This window comes from Monodon monoceros, unplaced genomic scaffold (assembly GCF_005190385.1).
Source record: "Monodon monoceros isolate NGI ecotype Baffin Bay Population unplaced genomic scaffold, NGI_Narwhal_1 Super_Scaffold_17, whole genome shotgun sequence".
Taxonomy (NCBI): domain Eukaryota; kingdom Metazoa; phylum Chordata; class Mammalia; order Artiodactyla; family Monodontidae; genus Monodon; species Monodon monoceros.
In genome coordinates this window covers 7479669-7506616 of record NW_021703773.1, presented here as the reverse complement: position 1 = coordinate 7506616, position 26948 = coordinate 7479669, and the positions used below count along the sequence as shown (strand labels likewise).

General features: G+C 43.7%; 1 protein-coding gene across 1 annotated transcript in view; it reads left to right on the top strand.

Annotated features, from left to right (window-relative positions):
* The window catches only part of UNC5D (unc-5 netrin receptor D), a 606988-nt gene that overhangs the window by 499076 nt on the left and 80964 nt on the right, over positions 1 to 26948 (top strand). The window contains exons 8-9 of the mRNA XM_029226506.1: positions 5467 to 5499; positions 22655 to 22840. Of these exons, the coding sequence (XP_029082339.1) occupies positions 5467 to 5499; positions 22655 to 22840 (219 nt within the window). The remainder of the gene's footprint in view (positions 1 to 5466; positions 5500 to 22654; positions 22841 to 26948) is intronic.

Sequence of the window (26948 nt, the reverse complement as noted above, 5' to 3'; positions counted from 1 at the left end):
AGAGAAGGGAGAGGTTTCTTCCAACAGAGTAGTAATCACCAAAGATTTCATGAGGGAATCAGAAATTGATCTAGGCATTGGAGAGAGGACATTTTTATATAGGAGGCTTGGAGGGAGGAGGGTGTCCTTGGAGAGGCAAGAGCTTGGGCAAAAGCACTGAGAGTTCATCGATTGATCGGACTAGAATATGGATTTTTGCTGAGGTGCAGCGGAAACTGAGTCACATTTGATGTGGTGGGACCAGTTAATAGAAGACCATAAAGGTAGACAGAGAAATTGGCCATGACATGGAGGCTGTGGAATCATGGTAGATTCCTACGTAATGATGCTAGAGAATTCTTCCAGCAAACAAGGAACTAGCCAGAGAGAATGGGCAGAGAAGACTGAATCTGCCACACACTTCAGAATCAGCTCCTAAATAATTTGTGATTACAAAGACTGTGGAGGATAAATTAAAATAAAACTGAATTCAAGACATATCTTTTGCGCGGGGGTGGGGGGGTGGGGGTGAAAAAGGTTCCAAAGCATATGATCTATGAAGAAGGAAATAACGAAAATGGTCTTTGGAGATGAAAACATGGGACGTGTCTGGTTTAGTGAAAAGAATGGCGATCGTGAACTCTAATGACATGTGTCAGCTGCTGCCCAGCAGGAGAGAGCTGTTCCGGCTACTGTCCTGGTGGGCATTTAGTCCACACGGAGTGGCTTGATGCCTGAGTCTCAAGAAACGTATGTGTGTGGTATCCAAAAACCATAGAAGCCGATTTCAAATAATCACAAGGCACGGGTTTTGAGGGCAGCCCCTTGCCCAGTCTGTGGGTTGGAGATTGAATCCATCCATCCACATGTGTCATCTTGCAACGTTTCTGTAGTGTAGTTGTCAGCACGTTCGCCTTACACATGTGTCATCTCTCCTTATTCTGGCTCACTCAGATCCGTGGGATGTGGGCTGCATGCAGCTGGCCACAGTTTTTCCCTGGCAGAGAAAGGATAAGGCTGGATGAGGGTGGGTGGGAAGGTAGGAATGCAGCCATAAATAGCTTCTAAGAACAATGGAAATGCTTTGGGAGAATGCCATATAAAAGGGAAGCCAAAATTTAAAGAAAGGTGGAAAAGAAATGAATCACCACCAAAGATAAAAACGTAGATTGTGGGCTTCCCTGGTGGCGCAGTGGTTGAGAGTCCACCTGCCGATGCAGGGGACACGGGTTCGTGCCCCAGTCCGGGAGGATCCCACATGCTGCGGAGCGGCTGGGCCCGTGAGCCATGGCCACTGAGCCTGCGCGTCCGGAGCCTGTGCTCCGCAAGGGGAGAGGCCACAACAGTGAGAGGCCCGCGTACCACAAAGAAAAAAAAAAAAAGGGTAGATTTCCTCTCTCCCTCTCCCTCCCTCCCTCCCTCCCTCCCTCCCTCCCTCTCTCTGCCTCTGTCTCTGTCTCTCTCCCCCGCTTCTCTTCCCTTGCCTCATATATAAGTATATATACCTCTATGCACACACTCACCACACGCACGGCAGACACAAAGCAATATTGGCAATACAGCACTGAGACAAAAGCAGATTGCCGAACAGTATATAAAAGACAATTCCATGTTTTTGTAGGTAAAAATGATCAATTACTGTCAATTTCATGTAGTTTCCTGCTAATATATGTATAAGCATATATGTGTGCACGTAACCTTATATGTATATAAAATCACAGAGGAAAAAAGCCTAGACTTGTATATATAACAACATAATAGCGGTTATCTCTTGGTGGTGGAATTATGGGGGGGCGGTTTGCACTTATCTGTATTTTTTTGATATGGTAAGTGTAAATAATAAAAATGATTTTTAAAAGAAAACACAATTTAAAACACTATTAAAAATAAAATTTAAAAGACACTTGCACATCTTTAGCCTGTAAATACACAAAATCACTATAGGACTGAGTTATAATTACCATCAATTTCTATTTACCCAGAAGGCACCTCTTGGTGTATAAGTTAGACCCTGGGAAAACTTGTGATTTTCCCAAACTACAGCTCAGCTGCCACTGGCTCAGAATTACATTTCTCTTCCTGTAAGGGAAAATGGGCCCTTCTGTACACTCCAGCTACCCAAAGCCTTTTGGGAGGCAGAGAGGAACTGGAGTTGAGTACACAGAACCCCAGATTTGTTGCCAGGAAGTGGTGGTGCCCTCAATAATCACAAAAACACAAACCCCTATCAGGAGTTCTTGGAGAAGGGCCTAAGCATGGGTATTTTTTTTTAAAAAAAAGCTCCCCAGGTCATTTTAATATGCAGCCCATGTGAAGAACCATGGCCCTAATGGATTAATTTACTAAGGGGCCATTTGAACATGGCCTTGGAGAGAGGTAAAATTAAAACAGAGAGGATTTGGTTGACCAAGGCCAGTGACTGCATGGCCCTGAGCCTTGTGAGAAAATGATTATGCAAACAGAATAAAAGAACATGAACTGTGGGTGGGCCATTCTTGCAAAACATAGCGAGGTTCGTGGTAGCCCTCTCTTGAGCTCACGGTAGAACAATCTCTAATCAGACATTTCAAGCTGGGAAAAATGGTCTATGAGAGCAGCTTGCTGACAAGATACTGCTTTTCACAAAATACAGCAGAACCCAATGTTGATGCCAATGCCAGGGGACTAAAGCTCTTGGGCACCAGAGACTTCCAGCCTTTTCCGTGAGACGGTGCAGGCTAACACACGTGCTGGATCTCAGCATAACACACGCGATGGTAGAGGAGCGGCCCTTTGAATAATTTTGACTCTGCTTTCAGAATTCATTTCAGGTGGATTTCTGTGGAACGTCTTTGGTAGTTATTCTAAAGATTTATAGGAGTGAAAGCAGGGTAGCACAGGGGTCTTCTTTACATGGCAGGAAAGGGAAGTTTCGACTTGCCCTTGGTGTCAGCAAGCAGAGGACAGGATTAGGCACATGTCTCTTAACTCCCGTTCAAGGACCCCTGAAATTCACTGGAATTTCTGATTTGGAGCTGTGCCTTGTCTCCACGCAGTAGCACAGGAGTCATTGTGGTCCTCTGACAAGTATGATGATCATATTCATAACATGTTAAAGTTTTTCTTCATTAGCTGCTACTTATTGATGGCTGAACATGTGCTGGCCCGACGCTGCATGGCCTCATGGTTATCATGTTTAACCCCCCGGGACCAAGCTTCAAGGACATTTTTATTCCCATTTTACTGTGGGGAACACTGAGGTCACAGAGATAGATGAAGACAATCCAAGATTTAAATCCATTTCTGATCCTGAGAGTCTGCACTAATCCATGTCAGTAATGACGACGCCGGAGCTGGGAGTCATCAGGTCAGAGCGGAGGATGCCCTCTTCTGCTGCTCTGTGCATCCATGTGGCCCCCGCCCTCTATCTGGGGACTTTAGCCCTGGGATTTTCAGCTCCATTCACTCTGTCTTCTTTTCAGAGCTGTACCGGGTAGAACTCTACTACCCCAGTTTTTTCACATCTTGGCTCTATTCGATTTGTTTTTCTGAGGAGTAGTTATACATCTCACCTGTTTTTAATGGAGTTTCATTTTGCTACCTGGCATAATCTTCGTTCCTGTGGTTTAGAAGGAAGAAAATACTGTTAAGCTCAGCCAGAGTTCTAAACAGATGTTCTGCATGTCTCTTTGTGTTGTCCTAGCAATGCATCAGTCTCAGATGTCTTAGCCTTGGCCTGCCAGCATGGCTCTGCCCATGCCAAATGCTTAGAGCGTACAATAAGCAAAAACTGAAGTCAGGTTAAAACCACCAAAGTCGTTTTGTTCTAGTTCTTCAGTGCATTAGCATCTGGACTTTGGGCGGTACCACCTGCGCTAAGGAAACTAGTATGGCATTGAGTCTGTGCAGTAAGGGAAATGCAAGGTTTTGGTTTTAAGAAACCTGACTGTAAGAATCTGAATATGATCATATCAACTTGAACAAATTATTATATTTTATGAGGATTTCTTTTTTAAAGAAAGATTTGTCAGATATTACCCTTTGCCTGTTAACTTCCCCTCATCGTAAAAAAAAACAATGGTGGCCCCTTTGCAAAAGTGTGATTTACACACAACTTTTGTAAGCTACTTCCATCACAAATCAGATGGCAGAACACACAAGAGTTGTATCTAAAGCACACGGCAAGGCTTTTCTGTCAAAATCAGTATTAAGTGCAGAGAGTGGGTTAGGCTAAGAGATATTCCGTGAAGGATTCCGAACCTAGCTGTGTCTGTCTGCCTGGGAGGGGTTACGGTGCAGTCAGCCAGGTAATATTTATGAAGTTCTCAAATGTGTACCGTGCGAGATTTTGATTCAGTTAAAAACATAATCCAAAATGACAGGATCTCACCCCGCTTGGCTCGCCTTCAGGCAAAGAGAGGAAGGAGGCTACACAAGGTGACTTTTCAAGGTCCCCTGCCTTGTGGGAGTCTGTGAATCCTTGGCAACAGCCCCCGTGCTTGTAGTCAGACTGTGTTCCATCTACACCCTAAGAAGCCGCGAATGAGAGGATGGTGCACCCTGCAAATCCTCTGGAATTTGACACGGTGTCAGACCTGGTCTTCCCAGGTTTCTGCATGGTGGTGGAGTTGTGTTGGCCTGGGATGGGACCAGGGGCAGGAGGAAAGGTTAGTGGAGGGACTGTGGTGTAAGACAGAGCAAGCCACAGGCACCACGTCTCCAAGTGATTTGCAAGATGATTGCAAAATATCTGGTGATGGAAGATGGCGGGGGATGGTGGATGAACGGCCAGCCATGAAGAGAATGGATAAGAATGTCTAACTTGCTTTAGAAAAGACCAAGTGTCTTTTCTCTGTATCCGTCTCATCTGGCCGCTGCCCTGCTCAACAGCATGATTAAAAAGGACACCTTTCCGTTAAGAGAGATCATCCCCGTTTTAACAGATGATCAAGATCTGAAACAAAAAAGTGTGATTTCTTAAAAATAAACCTTCAACGCGCTCACAATACCGTAGCACCTATACCCAACGAGAATGGAAGAAAAGCAGAGTTTGGAACATTTTATCCAGACCATGATAACTGCAAACCAGTGCAGGATCCCTTTAAATATTTATTCATGGTTCATTTTTCTATCATCATATATAGTGAAATAGCATCCCTTACCTGAGCAGTCTTCTGGCTGTAGATAAAAAACGGACAGGCGACAAGCTCACTGCTCTCATCATGCCGATAAGAATCTAACAAATGCAAGAGAAAGAAACCAGTAAGCCTGAGGGATTTTTTGTTTTTTTGAAGGAGTGAAGCAGTCATCCTAGAAAAATATTGCAAAAGAGAAAAATTTTAAAAATTAGAATGAAAAGGATAAATATGAATAACATAACCCGTATTGTCTGCAGAAAGAGAGAAAATGTTTCCTTTATGGAGGTAGACGTAAAGGGATATAGGAAATATATCTGTTCCGTGTAAATTATTAAATGCAACTTTCTTTTTTTCTCTTTCTTTCTTTTAGATAAAAAACCTCTTCATGAAATAAAACCCCAAAGTAAGTTATTCTTCCTCTTGTGAATATCACTTATTCTCATATTTTTGCTGTTGTATTTGTTTAGGAGCCAAAGAGAATTGAAGTTCCTTCGAAAGATCCAGGGCTTTCGGGGGGCTTCTCATTGGGTTTGGAGTCACATATCAGAGGTTTAAATGGAACAGAAATATGCACACCCCCTCCCATCCTTCAGAGTAAAAGTAAATCTCTCCTCTTGATTCCGCCTGCCGAGAGCAGTCCATTTACCTGCAAATGTCATCTAGGACTCTTATTTCTGAGGAGATTTATCTCATTAAAATTAATAGCTATTTGTCAGTACAGGCTTTCATGAGAGCAGCCTTGGGCAATAGCCTGATTCCAAGACTCTCCACCTGGGAGGGGGCAGGGGGCGCCTAAGAGAAGAACCCTGAAATCCATGGCAACTGGGTAGACGAAGAACCAGTATTCCACAGTGAGAAGGCCAGGAATTGAACCTGGTGGGTGGGTGCTGGCTCGAGGTCTCTGTCCACTGGCTTGCTTCCTGGAGAGGCCTTTGCATTCTCTCCATCTTACGCATCCAGTAGATTTGGGGGACAGAGCACAGCTTGAATGATTGGCAGCTCGGCATTCAACCCCAGGGTGTTCAACCCCGGCTGAAACTGAGGGCCACCGGAGGCCGTTTATAAATCCCAACTCCCAGGCTGTACCCCAGTGAAATCAAAATGGGAAGAGGGGATTTAGAACACAGGAATCCCTAGTATTAAAAGCTCCTCAGGTGATTTCAATGTGCAGCTTGGATTGAGAACTATTTTTCTTAGAAAAATAGTTCTCGAAACTTAGATAAGCGACCACATGCATCAAAATCTTGAGTTATGGTGGGAGCTTGTTAAATATGCCCCCCCTCAGAATAGAACAGATTAATTTGAACACCCAGTGCGGGGGCAGCTCCTGAGAATCTACATTTTAATATGTTCCCCCAATGATTCTCAGAAATGTGTAAAGTATACCACGGTATCATATAGACGTCAGAGTCCATATAGAAGGGCATCCGCATTGCAGCTCTTAGCAATGGTAGAAAGAGAGAGCTCCCTAGCCAGTTTGGTTTGTAAATCTTGTGAAAGACGTTCTTGACCAGTATCTCCTATTTTGGTCGAAAATGAATGGCTTTTGATCTTTTAAATCCTAGGGTACTAAAATTCAAATAGCATGGGAGCGTTAACAGCTTCGATTAACCACCTTCTTTGAAAGAATTAAGACCCTATGAAAATAGACAGAGATCGGTGCCTTGGGATGGGGGTCAGGTGACATGAAAGAAAGATGCAGTAAAGCTGTGATGTTCATACTTCAGATGTTGCTTCGGGCAGGCTTGAGATAGAAAGATGCCATGACTTCTGGAGCCTGAGAACTTTACAGAACAACAGAAACAAACCTTCTTGTTTTCCCTGCTGTCTGCTGCCCATAAAGTCGTTATTGGGACTTAGGCAGTGGCCCTCCGGAGTCATGCATGCTGGATTTGGAGCTCATGGGAAGACTGAAGGTGGGGAAGCCTGATTGGGGGGTGTGCGCGTGCGCACGCATGAGAGGGTGGAGGAGAAAAGGGGGCACTGAGTGTTCGGCTTGTGTCTGGGCCAAGGCCTCAGAGGGACTGCTGGAGTAAGTGGTCCCCCAGAGCTTCCTGGTCACAGAGCCCTCACCCTCCGCTAGCCCCTGTGTGCTGCCCAAGCAAGATTATGGGTATCCACGTGGCGGCCAATGGGAGAGTTCCTCAGAAATGCATGTGTGTTTTTTGAACATTAATTTCACGCTTAGTTTGTGAGTCCTGTGCCATTCTAATTTGGGTACAAATTTGGGTACATCCCAGCCATAAGCCCCACAGTAGCTAGTTCTGGTCCTCGGGGACTCGTGAATGAGGTTTTGCTTGGGGTTCTCGCTCCTCTACACCATGCTTAATTGCTGGATACTGCCACGGAATCGCTTAAACTGTTTTAATTTGTGATTTCCTAAAAATAAAACCTTAACAGAATCAATGTGATTGCAAAAGGCTCCCAGAGGCATCAGATCCGGGTTCTGGAGGCTGCACGGTTAGGAGTGCGTTATATGAAGGCGGGCTGCGGTCGTTCGTTGAAAGAGAGGGGCTTCGCTGAAGATTCCATGAATCATCACTGATGCAAAATCAAAGTCAATTATGAAGATAATTGAGAAACAACCTGCTCCTATATATAGCTGTGCACATGATCCTCTGCCAGGCTGGTTGGATGGAAACCATCCCTCGGAGCCTCCCGGGCAGATCCGTGTGAGGCGGGCTGAGGATCCGGCTTTGAGTTGCGGGGAGGTGTGAAAAGAAAGTGAAATCTTAAGATGCCTGTTGGCAAATCTTAATGACAAACGGGGGGAAATATGTGCACAGCATCGCTCCTGAAAGCACTTATTGTAAATGAGATAATTTAATCAATTACGTTTCCTAATGTACTAAACCGAATGTTTCATTTTCTGCTTCGGCACATCTTAAATTATCTTCAGGTGTTTTAGGAGATTTAATCATAGTTAATAGAAACTTCATTACCAGCAAATGTGCTTTCAATAAATGTTGTGTAACAATGTCAGGAAGTGCAGTAAAATATAGTAGGTTCTGAATGGCAAACACGTACCCCCAGAGTCACGCTGAAAGATGGATGGTCATGTGCAGACAGACTCCTGGAGGCTTGGGGATGAGGCTGTCTGAGGGGCTGTGAGCCCCCAAGGAGCGACTGCTTCAGTAAGTTCACCTTAGGGATGAAAAGGATTCAGCTTCCCCCTAGAAAATAACTCAGAACATATTCTTTCTCCATCTCCTTTCCACGTAGTTGTTTTGTGACTAGTAGAAACACACGCTACACACGAATCCCATTAATCGTTCTAGAGTCAGTTACCTCCAGGACTTCGCCGGTTGAATGTCTCCCAATAACCTGAATCTCAGCTTTTTCAAAATTGAATGTGTCCTTTTCTGTCCCTGTTTTTAACCCAGGCCTCTTCCCATCTTCTCTAGTTCAGTGAATACTACGCCTTTAACTCAGCGGGGTCCCACACTTGGACAGCCTCCTAGACCCCTGTCTTCTTCCTCTCCCTTCTCCAGCTCAGTACCCAATGAATCACTACCGTCTAACCATTCTGCCACCTACATAGATCAAGTTCACTGACTCTCTCCCTTTTCCCTCTTGCGTATCCATCCCTCCATTCATTCAGCAGCTATTCATAAAGTGCTTCCCAGGGGCTAGGACATGTTCTAGGTGGTGGAGAATCAACACCTGAGCCAGACAGATACAGAGCAGAGTTTCTGCTCCCACAAAGCTTACAGTGAGGGGAGATGGAAAAAACCAGAAAATAAGAGTGCTCAGTGCTGTGGAGGTGGTGACGTGTTGTGAAGAGGAATAAAGCAGGATGAGGGGTTCAGGCGGGGATGGAGGGAGTGTTGCTTTTTTGTATAAGGTGTTCAGAGAAGGTCTCTGTAATAAAATCACATTTGAGAAGAGGCCTGAAAAAAAACAAGGACAAAAACATTCTAGATATCTGAGAGGAGAACATTCCAGGCCAAGGGAACAGCAGGATGCCAAGGCTGTGTGGCGGGAGCTTGTGTCCGAGGAACAATTAGGGCAGGTATCTGGAGCAGAGCGGCAAAGGGAAGAGTCATAATAGCTCAGGTCAAAGAAGTGGGGCACAGGGAAAAACTGCCAAGTGTATCATAGGCCATTGTAACGACTTTGACCTTTCATGTGAGCGAGATGGAAAGCCATTGAGGGTGTTTATTCATAGTGAATATTTTCAAGGATAAACTCTACCTGCTGTGTTGAGTGTAAACATACAGGGAACCAGAGCAGAAGCAAGAAAACCTGTTACAATGATCTATTGTAACAATAATCTATTAAAATAATCTAGGCTGTTTACAATACCCAGGCTATTATAATAACTTAGATTCAAGATGACTGTGGCTTGGGCCAGACAGAATGCATTGGAAATTGTAGAAACGGGCCATAATCCATTATGGATATCTTTTGAAGGCAGAGTCAAAAGGATTTGCTGGTGGATTGGATATAGAGTTTGAGAGAAGGAAAAGCATTAGGGATGATTCCAGAATTTGGGCTACGCAACTGGAAGGATGGACTTGCCATTATCGATCTGGGGAGAACTTGGTTTAGCACATCTGGAGGGAGACTTTCAAGAGTTCATTGTTATAAATGCTAGATTTGAGATACTTCTTAAACATCTAAATGGAGAGGTTAAACAGGCAGCTGAATATATGAGTCTGGAGGTCAGAGGAGAGTCCTGGCTGGTGACATAAATCTGGGGCTTGTCACTGTCCAGATGATACTTAAAGCCATTAGGCTGAATGAGATCACCGAATAATGAGTGTGAATAGAGAAGGTATCTGAGGACTCAGTGCTGGAGGACATCAACATTTAGATGTAGAGAAGGTCAGAAGTCACTGCAGAGGAGACAGAAAAGTAACAGCCAGTTGTAGTAAGAGAAAAACCAAGTGAAAAGAAAGGGGTGTCCCAGACAAAAATGTTTTAAAGTTCAGGCCACCTTTCTTCCTAACCAGGATTTCTACCATTGCTTCCTATATCCAATCTTGGCTGACATCAATTTATCTGATCTTTTGAAAACATCAGTTCTGGTCACATGACCTCTGTGTTTAAGCCTTTTCGTTAGCTGACCATTATTTTTAAGATAAAGTCCAAAGTACTTAGTGTTTGTGATCTGGTCTGAGATGGCTTTTCTTAAGCGTATCAGCTTCTCTCAAGCCGCTGAATCATTAGGTATTTTCCTTCCTACCCTCTCACCGTTTCTCGTATTCTTCAGCCAAACAAAGATTCTTAGTTGTCTGAATACCCTGGGCCCATATTGGCATAAACTTCCTTATACGTTCTGTTACTTCTGCCAGAAAACTTTCTCTCCCCCTAATCTTAACCTGTTGAATTTATCCTTCCTCCAGGTTTTGGCTTGGGTCTCACTTCTGCAAAGCATTCACCATCTTCCCCCCAGCCCCCAAGTCTGAGTTAGTTACTCCTGTAATTGGCTCAGTATCAAGCAGTTTCCCTATTTCTACACCATATGTTCATTGCCTTTATCCCAGGCTGGATTCCCTCTCTGCTAGACATAATTCCTGCCATCTGGTAGATGGTATAGGATCTTGTTCACCCTTATGCTTGTGGTGTTTACCACTGTGCCTAGTATGTATTAGATGTTCAATTCATACTTGTTATTATGGTCTTACATCTTCCTGCTAACTCTGCACGGAGCCTTTTATTGTTAAGGTGAAAATAAAGACTTTGCTTCTTTATATTTATTTTAACTCATTCATGTAGTAGATATTTATTGCACAATTATTCTATATAAATAGTCCTGGCCCAGTGAAGTGTGAAGGAAACAGTAAGAAAGGCTTCTTCCCCACAACTTCAATACAAGGTAGAAGATAATAAAGGATTTGAGAAGAGGGGGAAGTAAGGAGATAGTTTTTAATAATCATCTATTCTGTGCCAGGTGCTAGGTTAAAGTCTAAGCTGGTTGCTTCCCAGAATCATTTCTATCAAAGAATGACCCAAATGTGTCCTTACGTCTGAAAATTAGGTATTTCTCGTCTCCTTACTAACACTCCATTCTACATCTTTTCCCCAAGTACACTGCTTTCATCCATAGTGGAACAATGTGGATTCTGGGAATACACATTCTTTGTGATCCTCATAGGGTTAGGGAACTCCTCAGAAGATGCACAGTCTGCACTGGTAATTTGGACCATTCTCTTTCAGGCTGTGTAGACCTGGATGGTACCTTGAACCCATAGAACGATCTGCGACTTTGAACCATAATATCTTTAAGTTCTCAATAGACTTCTAGATTCTTCTAAACTAACATGAGGCAACTGGCATCAATGCTAATCATCTAGCCATGATGTAAAGCACATTTTTTTTCTATTTTACCCAGCATTTTTCATCTCCTGCTGATTATTTTCCATTACATAAACAGCACTTCCCACAAATTGCATGACTTGCTTTGTCCTTCAGAATCACTCCTACTGTGAATCAATTCAACCCATGCATATGTGCAACATTTATAATTTTCTTACTACTTTCAATCTTTTTATTACCTAATTTTTATTCCATTGTAAGTGTATACCTTTTCTTACTACCATCTTCAAGAATATCATTGACCTTACTGGACGTGATGGGATTTCGTTCATTAAATACTTCGGAACTAAGCACAGACACAGTGAATAAGTGACGGACCAATGTGTTCATCGGCATCAGAGGAACCCAGGGTACTCGCTAAAAATGTGAATTCACAGGCCCCATCTTTCCACGTGTTAGTATATTCAAAGTTAGAGTTTATATCTTTAATTTCCAGAATAGAAAATGAAAGTGAAGTCATTTTCTCAAGGACTGGAGTTCAAATCCTGCTTTTTGACTCTATTTCTCATTTTACCTTGGTCTTCGTATCTGATGGGAAAAAACACAGTTCTTTTTGCAGTCTGAAGGTAGACTTACCAGATAAAATACAGAACCCTTAGTTACATTTGAATTTCAGATCAACAGTGAATACATTTTAGCATAAGCATGTCCCAAATATGGCGTGAGAAATACTTCTGCTAAAGTTATTCATTCTTGATCTGAAATTCAAATTTAACTATGTCGTATTTGTATTTGCTTGATCTGGCAACTTCCCTCAGAAGGAAGAATAAAACACGTGAATGTGCATTATCAAGAAATATTTTTGGGGCTTCCCTGGTGGCGCAGTGGTTGAGAGTCCGCCTGCCAATGCAGGGGACACGGGTTTGAGCCCTGGTCCCGGAAGGTCCCACATGCCGCGGAGCAACTAAGCCCGTGCACCACAACTACTGAGCCTGCGCTCTAGAGCCCGCGAGCCACAACTACTGAAGCCCGCGAGCCACAACTACTGAAGCCCGCGTGCCACAACTACTGAAGCCTGTGCGCCTAGAGCCCGTGCTCCTTGATAAGAGAAGCCACTGCAGTGAGAAGCCCGTGCACCGCAACGAAGAGTAGCCACCACTCGCCGCAACTAGAGAAAGCCCGCGTGCGGCAATGAAGACCCAACACAGCCAAAAATAAATAAATTAGTTAATTAATTAATTAAAAGAAATATATTTTATAGAATAGATTATCTTTACTGTCAATCTTGGAAGAATGGTTAGAATTAAAACAAATATTAGAGGAGAGAACCTTTCAGTGAAAGCAAGTCTGAACAAAAAGAAGTCTACTGAAGTACAAGTTCTACTTGAAAAAAATGGATATGGGCAGACCTCATTTTATTGTGTTTTGCTTTCTTGAGCTTCGCAGATACTGCTTTTTTTTTTTTACAAATTGAAGGTTTGTGGACACCTTGTGTTGTCAGATGATGGCTACCATGTTTTAGCAATAAAGTATTTTCTAGTTAAGGTATATCCATTGTTTTGTTCAAACATAATACTATTGCACGCTTAACAGGCTACAGTATAGTGTAAACATAACTTTTAACTGGAAAAGCAAACAATTTGTGTGACTCACTTCATTACGATATTTGCTTTATTGTAGTGGTCTGGAACTGAACCCATAATATCTTTGAGTTATGCCTGTAGTCAGATTTAGCCAAAGAGTAGGGTCCCTATGGATGAGAAATGGGCAAAAGCAGTTGAAAAATAGAATGGGGCAGAGCAGAAAGTGTCTTGAGCTGTAAGGAAAGTCCCTGTTGGAGTGAACTCACACCTACTAGAGAGTTATTGAAAGGTCAGTGCCAGAACCGTGTTTGGAGAGAGTAATCCATGTGTAAAGTGGTTCAGAGTGAACAAAGACTGGGGCCTCGGTACCAGGTAAGATGAGACTGTGCAATGTGGGTGCCTCCTGTTGAAACGGAGATGTGAGAGGCGCTGGGGATCCGATCAGTAAGGCGTGTCAGTGGTCTGGGGAAGGGGTCGATGGAAAGAAGAGGAAAGATGACTCTCCGTCTCAAGCCTGGTCTCTGGTGATGTCATTACTAGAGAAAGGGAATTCAAGAAAAGAAAGTATCTGAAGAGATAAGAATGGTGAATTCATCAATCAGATGACAAATTTGAGATGTTAGCGCAACACATAGTTGCGTGATGGTATTATCCATCGAGCCGGAGGAAATGTTGGATGAGGTCTTCACATACGCGATGAGGCAGGAGATCTTGGTTTGAGACTGTTTGTCATCGGAGGAATAGTTAGCGCTGTCTGCGTGTGAGTGATGATCCGATTAGATGAGCAAAAGGGGCCAAGAACTGAGCTTTAAAGATCTTTTATAGAACTTTGAGAAGGAAGAGTAGTTCCTAAACAATAAGAAAAGAGATGTTAGGAGAATCAAATTTAAGGGACTTTTTCTTTCCCCTAGAGGGAGGGTTGGCTATTCTTGTGTTTCTACTGCAGAGCAGTGGAAAAGAATAAGAAAAAGAACATTACTACTAATGGAGTGTTTGAGACCAGTCTTCAAGAGGGAACAGTGGTTTGTGCAAGAGCCAGACTCTAAAAGGGTAAGAGAACAACCAAATAAGACAAATAGTGAACGAGTTACACCATTATACAGCCTGGCAATGGGCTTAGACACGTGTAAAAAGAAGTGAAGCAGGTCTGTAGATTCTGATAGAGGAAAGATCTACAAGATACTGTACATGGTGGGGGCAAAGAGCAACATACAGGAAAGGAAATATAATTTAGAAATATAAGGATAATAGAATTTTTCGAGTAAAAAAAAAAAAAGGAAATTTACTTTTTTTTCCCTGAAAGATCTCAAAGATACTATCAAGAATGGTTACTTTTATTTTTTTAATTTTATTTATTTTTTTTATTGGAGTATAGTTCATTTACAATGTTGTGTTAATTTCAGGTGGACAGCAAAGTGATTCAGTTATATATACATATATATCAGGTTTTTTTCATATTCTTTTCCCTTATAGGTTATTACAAAATATTGAGTAGAGTTCCCTGTGCTATACAGTAGGTCCTTGTTGGTTATCTGTTTTATATGTAGTAGTGTGTATATGTTAATCCCAAACTGCTAATTTATCCCTCCTCCCCTTCCCCCTTTGGTAACCATAAATTTGTTTTCTATGTCTGTGGGTTTATTTCTCTTTGGTATATAAGTTCATTTGTATCCTTTTTTTTTTTTAGATTCCACATATAAGCCATATCATATGGTATTATATGTCTTTCTCTGTCTGGCTTAGTTGGAGGATAAATTTTCTCTTGGTGTAGTGTAACTTTTTATAGTTCCTAAAACATTTTCTCATCATATGCATGTATTCTATTTATTCTTTTGTTTCAGCAGGACAGAGGTTAAATGGTTAGGGAAATTATGGAACATGGATCACAAAAGGTTCAATGTTAAGAACAAATGCTTTGGGCTTCCCTGGTGGCGCAGTGGTTGAGAGTCCGCCTGCCGATGCAGGGGACACGGGTTCGTGCCCCGGTCTGGGAGGATCCCACATGCCGCGGAGCGGCTGGGCCCGTGAGCCATGGCCGCTGAGCCTGCGCATCCGGAGCCTGTGCTCCGCAACGGGAGAGGCCACAGCGGTGAGAGGCCCGCGTACCGAAAAAAAAAAAAAAAAAAAAAAAAATGCTTTAAGTTCTCTTCAACAAAGAGCTAAGGATTTCGTGGATGTGAAAAGATACTGCATCTTTGCAAGGTTTATCAGAGTCGGGAGAAGGATTTGGGTGGGAGGTGATTAGGGAGACCAGGCTGTGTCTGCAGGCAGAAGGCAAGGCTCATGTGTGGAGGCAGAGTTGAAAGATGCAAGGCCGAAAGGGAATAATGAACAAAGCCAGGCCCCCACGGACGCAGGAGAGGGCGGAACAGAGCTGGCCTGACACAGAGGAGCAGCTGTTCAGGGAACAGGGAAAAGGAAAGGAAAAACGTGGGAAGGAGCAGAGGAATTCCGAGTTGTGGAGGAGGGAACTCACATAGGAGGGCCTCTGTTTTTTCAACTAGAAAAGGGGCCAGTGAGAAGCAGCGGTGTTGAAGAAAGGAAACAAAGTTCAGAGTAACTGTTTCGATGAAAAGCATTATTTGGTCATAGGACATGAATACAATAATTACTCGGCTGCAAGGAAGGCCCCGGTGAGTTTGCAAAGCATCGGATTTTTGATGATACCCACCAGTCTAGTTGGTGAGTTTCTCCAGCGGGGCAAGTTGACCTCAGTGCAGGGAGCCACCCTCTAATGGTTAAGCTATTTGGGAGTGAAGACAGATGGGTGTCCAAATGCTGCCTTGGCCATTTTCTCATGGCAAAGCCTTGAGCAAATCTCTATCTTATCTGCACCTAAGTCATCATCGTGAAAGAGGAAATATAATACCTACCTCAATAGACTTGGTCGTGAGGATGAGAATGTGATCACACCTGTAGCTCTCAGAGAAGCAAACACAAGCTTAGTGCTCCTTTACTGGGTTACCCTTGCCAGCAAGAGGTATTGTTGCCGAAATTCGGCCTGTGTACACTGGTGCCGGATGAAATCTCAGAGACAGAGTTTGGGATGAAATAGAAAGAGTGAGCTTTTTTGCTTTGGCAGGCAAAGGGGACCACAACGGGCTAACGCCCTCAAGCCTGTGTGTCCTGCCCTGGAGGGGGCAGTGAGGAGTTTCATAGGAGTGGTTCAAGGAGCAGGGCGTGATCAGCTCGTGGACGTCCTTCGGATTGGCTGGTGGTGAGGTAATTGGGAGTCAGCTTCATCAACCTTCTGGTTCCAACCGGTCTAGGGTCTGTGTTCTTGTGGGCAGCAGTCTTCATCTGGTGGCGGTCTACTTCCTATAAAAGCAATTTAGGAATGTGTGTCAGGCCTTTATCTGTATCTTTCAGGGAACTGGGAGTTCTGCTATGTGGCAGAATTATCATCTAAATTGTTTCCAGTTCCCCAGCCCAACAGCTATTCTTTATTTCTACATCTTAACGTTGCCCAATCATTAACTTTGGAGTCGAACTTTTACTTCAGAAGACAAGGACACAGGGGCTGGTACATGGTTTCAGTATCAGGCAGTGTGACCAGGACAGAGGTTAACAGCTAAATAGAGAATGAGCCAGAGAATCGATTCTGGAGCCAACTGCCTTGGATTGAATCCCAGCTCTGCTACTTACCAATCGTGAGGCTTTGGGCAAGGCAAGTGATTTTCTGGCCTCAGTTTACACATTTAAATGGGCACATTTTTACAAGGTTGTTGGAAGGATTAAAATGAGTTAATAAGTGTAAAGTAGTAGAACAGTGCCTTGCACGTAGTAAGTGCTATTTAAGAATGTGCTGCTGTTGTTATTAATGACAACAATAACGAGGTTTTGGAGGATGGCAAGTTGGAAAAGCGAGATGGTGATTGGTGACGGGATTTTGAGAGTCCAAGCAATGCAGATATAATCGGAATTGCTTACCATGGTTGACCATAGCTGACCATTTAAAAGCTATTTTCTGATGTGTTAAAGAAAAAAATGGTGCTTCTCAATGACAGCAAGTATAAACAACTCGAACAATAACTTGTTATGTTTCCGTGTGCAATTAAATACTTGGGTACATCACTCTGTATCTACATAGCACTGCCTGTGCTGGGATGAGGAGGGACTGGTCCAGAGATGGCTGTTTCCCGGGAGCCCAGCACAGCAGCTGGTTCTTTAGCTTCCTATTTATTTTGCCTCTCTCAGCCCTCTCTTTGTGAATATTTATAGTGTTAATTCCTTAGTAATTCACTGCCTCTCATGTATGCCAATTCAAGTTGCTGAGGTTTTTTTTTCCCTGAAACGGGAGCAGTGGTCATTTTATAATATCTAATGAGATAAAACAGAACAGCTTTTTTTTTTTTTTTTTGCGGTACGCAGGCCTCTCACTGTTGTGGCCTCTCCCGTTGCAGAGCACGGGCTCCGGACACGCAGGCTCAGCGGCCATGGCTCACGGGCCCAGCCGCTCCGCGGCATGTGGGATCTTCCCGGACTGGGGCACGAACCTGTGTCCCCTGCATCGGCAGGCGGACTCTCAACCACTGCGCCACCAGGGAAGCCCTAGCATATTGTTTTTAACTTTTTATTTTACATTGGAGTATAGTTGATTAACAATGTTGTGTTAGTTTCAGGTGTACAGCAAAGTGATTCAGTTATACGTATACATGGATCTATTCTTTTTCAAATTCTTTTCCCATTTAGGTTGTTACAGAATATAGAGCAGAGTTCCCTGTGCTGTACAGTAGGTCCTTGTTGGTTATCCGTTTTAAATATAGCAGTGTGTAAATGTCAGTCCCAAACTCCCTAACTATATGTCTTGAAAGGTATTTTGTTGTGCTCCTTTGTTCATTTGATGTACCTATCTGATCCTGTGAAATAGACTCTAATCTGATACGTAGTTAACCTCATAACATGGGAATTGAGCTAAATTTCCATAACTAAGTGGCATTAATATGTTCTTCCAGTGAGAGTCCTGTGGAGAGTGGCAGGCAAGCTAAGTAAAGAGCCCTTCGCTTTATTCCTTTGGGGACATAAGTTACTGTGAATGACTAGCTGTGATTATAATTCATGAAGACAGGAACTTGCTAATACCCAGTCCTTGAACTCTGAAGTTCGAAGGGGCTTTCTTTGAAAGGTCACTTAGCCTTTCTCGCCAACTTTGCCCAAAAATGAAATAACCGCAGACTACTGTCAAGTGACGCTGGTTTTCAGAGCCTCTGAAAGGAGATTTCATAAGCTCCCTCAGAAATACAGTGTGGCTTTTTTTAACAACCCTCCTTGTAGAAAAGGTCATTTTAATATCTAAGCAGAGTCCAAGTGCTATAACAAAAGGCCATGTCCTCCTTTTCAGCCCTTGTTAGAGCTGGTGGAGAGCTCGTTACTAGCCTCATCGTAAAATGAAGGTTCACTGGGCACCTACTGTGGCCTCTTCTTAGAGCAACGCTTCATGCGTGAAAGAGCCCCGCACAAGCCACTTTCTAGTTCTCCTTTCTCCAGGCCAAATGAACCCGTAAACATTTCCTTTCCAGGGTCCTAGCTTCCAACTATTAATCTTTGTAGCCTTTCTCTGTAGATGTTTCACACTCCTTCCAGGAGTGAACAGATTCCTCTGTAGTTTCTGACTAACTTGGAATATAAGAGATTTCCCAGTCCTTGTTTTTTTCTTTTTGTTAGCCTATAGATTACACACAAGTTTTTCTACCACATGTTGTCTCCTTCTGAGCTTGGCCTAAAACTTTCGCAACTCTCGGAGAGAGGAAAATAGGGATGAAGACACAGGAAAGACATCAATCACACGTTGATAGGTAAACAGAAATTCAGAGAAAAGTACCCTACGCCCACAAAAGGCAGGATAGCCTGATCAGTCAGGGGGTATCAAGGCTTTTGTTCAAAATCACTTGGAGGAAACAAACCAGCACCACATGAGTATGAGAGCAAGCAGACAGGTATAGACATGTATGTGTGTGGACGTAAAGGAAAAAGAGGGTCTCTGGGGCAGGGCTTCTACAATCAGCCTCAGACCGGGATCTCTTTCCTACTTCTCTTCCCGCAGTCTGAGACCAGGCAAGCGATCAACAAACAGTCGCACAATGATTCAACGCAAGTTTCTGTGGGAAATGATAGAGATAGAACTGCTTGTGAAGAACTTAAAGCAGTTATACAGAATGCGCTGGCAGTCAGATCATTAACCATCAGAAGATCCAAAAAGAGTTCTAGGAACCGTAAGTGACAGAAGAGTTTAGAAAACCATGGGTTGGCAGGGTTGGCTGGATTGGCCAGGACAGAGTCACTTTCTTGGAGGATGAGGCCCTGAGCTGGCACCTGACAGATGGGTAGATAGAGATGGGTAGGGCCTAGATGCCTAGTGGTATGGGGGGTACAGGGCAATGACCCGTCATTATAATCTGAAAGGTGAACGGGGCTTTTCGCTAGCAGAGGTCCACCTAGCCGGTAGGTTAATGACCGTTGAATCCGGAGTGTAGGCAGTGTGGAGCGCAGGAGCGCAGGGCTGGATGTAGAGAAAGCTTTCCAGTCCTGGGAGGAGCCTGCACCTTGTGGGCATGTGACTGGAGCAGCTCCCCTGGGAAGGAGCCAGCAGTGGCTTCTGATGTTCTGACGAGAGCCGAGTGTGTGCTCATGTGCACACGTACGCGCACGCACTCAGTCTTGGGGTGATTCTGCAGTGGCACCCCTCCAAGTGCCCATGTGCTCACAGACACCTACACCCAGCCTTCCCCTTCTCCCATGAAACTGTGGTGAAAAACGTGGAACTAAACCTCAGGTTCTCCTGGGGCCTGTCCTGCACACACATGAAAAGGGAATCAATTACGTTTGTGAGCACACAGGAACCCTTATAGGGAAACCCACTCTACTGTCCTGGAGAAATAGATTAGAAAATGATGGGGCAGAGGGGGGAAAAGAAAAGAAGAAAGAATGAGGTGAAGTGAAAGCAGATAGATAGAGAAGAGGAAAAAAAAAAAAGAGGAAAAAGAAGCAGGGTGACCCAACTTTAGAAGAATTTGAGCTATAAGGATGCCTGATTACATCTCTTGAGACGTGCACACGTGGCTTTGATGACGTGTCTACCTCTGTAGCTGCACCTGGATACCAGGGTCCCATCACCACCTTGTCTTTTATCAGTTTTAAACAAGAAACAACTGAGAATATGGACCACATATTAATTCACCCCTGTATCATTTCCGCCGCATGGTTGAGCCTCCACAAGTGTATGTTGACTGAATGAAATTATTAGATCCTGAACCTTCGAATTCCCCGGACAGATTGTTCTTGTAAAATAAATCCCCCTTTGCTTATCTTTCTGCAGGAGTCCATGGACTTCTGCTTTTAGATCAGACTGTCCCGCCAAGTGCCAGGGTGAGCCTCATAAGGAAGCAGTGCTCTCCGAACAAACCTCTCTCCCTTCTTTCCCTACCCTATCCCCAGAGTCCCCGTATTCATTTTTAAAAATCCTGTAATTCAGTATTTCATTCTCTTAAGTCAAATACATTCTGCACATATTCCTGGAAGAGGAAACACAATGAGCTATATCTAACATCCATACCTCCGTCTGAAGGCATAAGTAGGGTCCTTTCCTAAACCAGGACTTGTATCTGGAGGGCAGAGAATTCTGGTTAACCTAGGTAGCAAGAGGGTGGACACATAAAGAACAAGATAGGAATCCAGGGGAACAAAGACAGCTTGTTCCTGCTACTTAGTCTTGTTTCCGGATTTCGTGTCCAGTGATGTCCATTTTCAGCAGAAGTACTTTCACCCTGGTTATCCTCTGGCTCCTGGTCCTATTTTAGTACCTGGGAAGCTAAAGATGCCTTTGTGTCTACTTCGCCGACTCAGCAAGAGAGCAGCTGCATTCAGGACACCGTCAGACTCTTGCTCTGTGTGCTCGGTTGCCGAGCAGGTGTCTTCTCCCCAGATACACCTTTTAAGACGGTGATGTCATCAGTCAGCAGCGCCCAAGGACCTGGAGGGGAGGGGTGGGGGAAGGCTAACTGGTCCCAATCCAAAGTTCTCTCACTGCTCCTGGTACCCTGGCTGGCTGCACCTGTTGCGTTCCGTGTCCTCTCTCTGCTCTAACGATTCCCTCCAAGGAACTTAATTGAGTAGACGGAGGGTGAGACTGTAAGTGGGGTGATAGCTGCCGTCCTTTCTCCCCACGTGACATAGGTAGACATTTGGGGTTGGTATCAGTCATCATCCCCATAGTTCTGGGTGTCTAGGGAAGACCACCACCAATGCCCCATCCCTCTCCCTCTCCCATTTGGTCCATCATGAAGTTGAACTAAAGCCTAAATCACACCCTGTTTCTCCATACCTCCCAGGCTGTTGTGGTTACGAAAAGTGTCTGATAATCCTCTGACCTTTCAGTTACTGTTCTTTGGGATGACTGTGTTCTTCTCCTCACGAATTATTTTTATGTGTTGACCGCCCTATTACTGAACCGGTTCTGCTTGATTTCCTTGTTCCCTCTTTAATTTGGTGGCACCTTATTTTATAGTCCACTAACTTCGTTGAAAATAAATGGACTTGTATGGTTAGTATTACTCAGTCGGTAACGTAAGTACCATATTAGGGTGCAGTGAATGCAGAGTGAGTGCCGTGCAATTACAAGGTAAATATATGATGGGTTTATTTTATCTGCTAAGCCCAAAAGGGGTGACATAGTAATTACTTTTGGACCTGTTAAGTATACCTACTGCATAATCTGTAGGGAAATCAATTACGTAGTTAGTACTTGCCACCTTCCATTTTTACACGTTTTTAAGATTATGTGGTCTTGGGTAAATGTCATGCTGAGTTGCAGTAGCCGTTATGAATCTCTTCCGGAATGAACCACACCCAGTGTACATCTAGCAAAAGGGTTGGGAAGCAGCTACAGCTTACCTTGGGGTATGGGGAGACACCCACCATCTAAATTCAAACTAACGCTTTTATTTTTGCTTTGCCCATGCATTCAATAGGATGGAGTAGGAGAGGTATGGGAGAAACAGCATGTGCCCTCTTAGAGACCAGTCCTCTTCCACAAAAAAAAGTATTAGAGTCGAGCGTTTAATTGGTGCCAGAAAACATTTACCGTGGACATAAGAGCGCCTGGGACCAAACCCTTTTCATATCTCACAACAGGAAGTCGCTCATAATGATTGTAAATACCCTGATGTCTGTCACTATTCTGATGAAGCTCAAGTTCATACTTGTGAGCTCTGGTCTCCTCTCTCGACTCATAGACTATGCGTTACCCTCTCACCCTAGACCGCTCTCTGTGAATGCATGCGCCCCAGGTCATAGACAAGCAGAGCAATTCACCTGTATTTTGTCATTGTACGTGGGTCTCGTGTCTTCCAACAAAAATAAAATATAAAAAATACTTGGCAGGGCAATAGGACGTCCTAAAACAAGCAAATTAAGGAGTTGCCTGTTTTTCCTTGAAAAATATATTCTTTGCAAAATTGATTCTGTTCCAGATTCCATTATGTGGTGAGCTACCTTAATGCAGTTACGTTGTTTGACTAGCATCCCTTTGATTTATACAAGGCCTTCTAGAAACATGATTATTGTGTGAAAGAGAGTCCAGCTCGCAGCTAGCTACATTTGTCATTTCGTCTGATCAGTATCTCCCAAAATTCCGATAACATTTCATTCTGTGTCCCGGGGTGGGTCTTTGGCCCTGTGCCCATGTTGGCCATTTAGAATTTCTCTTGTGTCTTTCAGGCATTGAGAATGCCAGCGACATCGCTTTGTACTCAGGCTTGGGCGCTGCGGTCGTGGCCGTCACAGTCCTGGTCGTCGGCATCACACTTTACAGACGGAGCCAGAGTGACTACGGCGTGGACGTCATCGACTCTTCTGCATTGACAGGTGGCTTCCAGACCTTCAACTTCAAAACAGTCCATCAAGGTCAGCGGCATAGGGCCCCCCCCAACACTGCGTCCCCAGGACCATAGACTACATTCACGCAAGACCCTGGCGCTCTTTGGTCCTGTGTGAGGGTAGCTCTTGGCACTGGGAGCCGCTACCAAATTGTCTTCACTCCTTAGGACACCAGGTTCGATGGAGGAGTCTGCCTGAGTCCTTGGCTGCTGTGAGGATCAATGGGTCTCGATTTACTCCTACCGACATTTTATATGAGGCATCTCATTTAAATCTTTGATATGTAGTGAGCCTAACAAGTTATTTTATCTCAGATCACCCAACTTTCTATTTTAACCAGCCTGCTTTGGGGATGTATATTTAGTTAACGAAAGTACTGCTTATTCAAGGCTAAGGGCCAACGACTATACCAGACATATTTATTACACCACTTATTAGGTGGAGTTATTTTTGTGGCTTCTATTTTAAAGAAGTAAAAGGATTTTCAAGGATCTCTGATGGGCCAGTTAGCCAGGGAAAAAATGAAATTCCCAGCCTAAATGACTCTGCTGTTGCCAAGTTAAGGTGGTCTTTTGTTGTGGGGAAAGAAAATGTATCATGTCAAACTACAGCAATATTCATTTTTAAAACACAGAGTCATTTAATTCTCTTATCTGAACCACTCTATTCCTGATTGCGAGATGGGGGTGAGACAGATGGCTTTTATTTTACAAAATGAAATTGTCTCGCTTCCATAGATGAAGTTTTCTACCTTGACCCTCGTGGTCAACATTGTCCCTTTTATCTCTGTTTACTGCTTGTCAGTAGCAGCTGCAGCGCACGACAAGAAGTCTCACTGCTTGGCAGGGATGGAGTAGGGACAGGATGGCGAAGCAGGAACCCAAGCAGACTAGAAATTGGGAGATGGCCGGGAGAGACAGGATGCGTGACTGCTTACCACTCACTTCTGGCACCTCGGCTCCAGGTCCGGGTCTGAGTCTGGTTGATCTCAGATGAGAGCACATCCCCTCCATGTGGTTATAGAGCTTAGTATGTAGGATTTAATTAGAAATACATCCAGTGAAGAACTCATCTTTTTTTAAATTTATTTATTTATTTTTATTTTGGGCTGCGTTGGGTCTTTGTTGCTGCGCGTGGACTTTCTCTCGTTGCGGTGCGCGGGCTTCTCATTGCAGTGGCTTCTCTTATCGAGGAGCACGGGCTCTAGGCACGCGGGCTTCAGTAGTTGTGGCATGCAGGCTCAGTTGTGGCTCGCGGGCTCTAGAGTGCACGCTCAGTAGTTGTGGCGCACGGGCTTAGTTGCTCCGCGGCATGTGGGATCTTCCCGGACCAGGGTTCGAACCCATGTCCCCTGCATTGGCAGGTGGATTCTTAACCACTGCGCCCCCAGGGAAGCCCAAGAGCTGATCTTTGTAGTGTGTAAGAAACTAGAACTGTATTTCCATCAAATCATAAGATGTCAATGTCTTTGACCCTAACACTTGAAAAATAGAGACTATACACTAGTGTGAGAGGTAGCTTTGTGCACGACTTTGAAATCAGATAGACTTGAATCCAGAATTGCTGTAGGACCTAGTTAATCAATTATTCTCTCTCAGCCTCAATTCTTATAGCTATAAAGGGGGGGATACTAACATCTATCTCAGGGGGTTCTTGTAAGGATGAAACCACCTGGAATAAGGTGGGTCATAAACCCTTGGCTTATGGAAGGGACTCAGTAAATGCAGTGAGTATCGTTCTAGAAGCCAGTTGTTTCCTCTTACCTTGGTACAGGACACCAGTGAGTTCCATAGAGCACCACGCAGTATGTGAGAGGAGTGGGTCCCTGACCTGAACATTTGGGGAAGGCTGACTTGTATAAGTCGAAACACATCTCGTTAGGGTGACACTTCTCAGGATGTACTTGCACTGTGAATTTCTAGGAGAGGATGTAACCTTTCCAAAGTTACTTTACCATTTTCTTTGACCAAGAATTCACAAAACTAGTGATACAAGCAGAAACCCTTTATTAAAATTCTACTCTCCTCCATATTCATGGTGAGGCTACACCGTGCACTGATGCTCTGTTGTCTTAGTGACATCCCTTCTTGAACAAATATGGATGGAGCCCCAGCACGGTGAACTGTGAGGCTTAAATAGAATGGCACACGTAGAGTAGATCAGGGACCTCGAAGGACATCCAAAGAAGAACTTGGGGTCACTGGGGGATTGTCCCCGATCAAACTTGAATCAAGTTGGCTGCCAACTTTCTTCAACCGTGGACTCTGTCATATGTATATATTATGATAATCAAGCATTTTAGACTTGAGTCTAACTCTAGGAAATGTTTTTTGCTTCTTGGCTTTACTCTTTTTTTTTTTTTTTTTTAAACATCTTTATTGGGGTATAATTGCTTTACAATGGTGTGTTAGTTTCTGCTTTATGACAAAGTGAATCAGTTATACATATACATATGTTCCCATATGTCTTCCCTCTTGCGTCTCCCTCCCTCCCACTCTCCCTATCCCACCCCTCCAGGCTGTCACAAAGCACCGAGCTAATATCCCCGTGCCTTGCGGCTGCTTCCCCCAGCTATCTACCTTACTACGTTTGTTAGTGTGTATATGTCCATGACTCTCTCTCGCCCTGTCAAAGCTCACCCTTCCCCCTCCCCATATCCTCAAGTCCGTTCTCCAGTAGGTCTGCGTCTTTATTCCTGTCTTACTCCTAGGTTCTTCATGACATTTTTTTTTCCCTTAAATTCCATATATATGTGTTAGCATACGGTATTTGTCTTTTTCTTTCTGACTTACTTCACTCTGTATGACAGACTCTAGGTCTATCCATCTCATTACAAATAACTCAATTTCGTTTCTTTTTAAGGCTGAGTAATATTCCATTGTATATATGTGCCACATCTTCTTTATCCATTCATCCGATGATGGGCACTTAGGTTGTTTCCATCTCCGGGCTATTGTAAATAGAGCTGCAATGAACATTTTGGTACATGACTCTTTTTGAATTTTGGTTTTCTCAGGGTATATGCCCAATAGTGGGATTGCTGGGTCATATGGTCATTCTATTTGTAGTTTTTTAAGGAACCTCCATACTGTTCTCCATAGTGGCTGAACCAATTCACATTCCCACCAGCAGTGCAAGAGTGTTCCCTTTTCTCCACACCCTCTCCAGCATTTATTGTTTCTAGATTTTTTGATGATGGCCATTCTGACTGGTGTGAGATGATATCTCATTGTAGTTTTGATTTGCATTTCTCTAATGATTAATGATGTTGAGCATTCTTTCATGTGCTTGTTGGCATTCTGTATATCTTCTTTGGAGAAATGTCTATTTAGGTCTTTGCCCATTTTTGGATTGGGTTGTTTGTTTTTTTGTTATTGAGCTGCATGAGCTGCTTGTAAATTTTGGAGATTAATCCTTTGTCAGTTGCTTCATTTGCAAATATTTTCTCCCATTCTGAGGGTTGTCTTTTGGTCTTGATTATGGTTTCCTTTGCTGTGCAAAAGCTTTGAAGTTTCATTAGGTCCCATTTGTTTATTTTTGGTTTTATTTCCATTACTCTAGGAGGTGGGTCAGAAAGGATCTTGCTGTGATTTATGTCATAGAGTGTTCTGCCTATGTTTTCCTCTAAGAGTTTGATAGTTTCTGGCCTTACATTTAGGTCTTTAATCCATTTTGAGCTTATTTTTGTGTATGGTGTTAGGGAGTGATCTAATCTCATACTTTTACATGTACCTGTCCAGTTTTCCCAGCACCATTTATTGAAGAGGCTGTCCTTTCTCCACTGTACGTTCCTGCCACCTTTATCAAAGATAAGGTGTCCATATGTGCGTGGGTTTATCTCTGGGCTTTCTATCCTGTTCCATTGATCTATCTTTCTGTTTTTGTGCCAGTACCATACTGTCTTGATTACTGTAGCTTTGTAGTATAGTCTGAAGTCAGGGAGCCTGACCTCTCCAGCTCCTTTTTTCGTTCTCAAGATTGCTTTGGCTATTCGGGGTCTTTTGTGTTTCCATACAAATTGCGAAATTTTTTGTTCTCGTTCTGTGAAAAATGCCAGTGGTAGTTTGATAGGGATTGCATTGAATCTGTAGATTGCTTTGGGTAGTAGAGTCATTTTCACAATGTTGATTCTTCC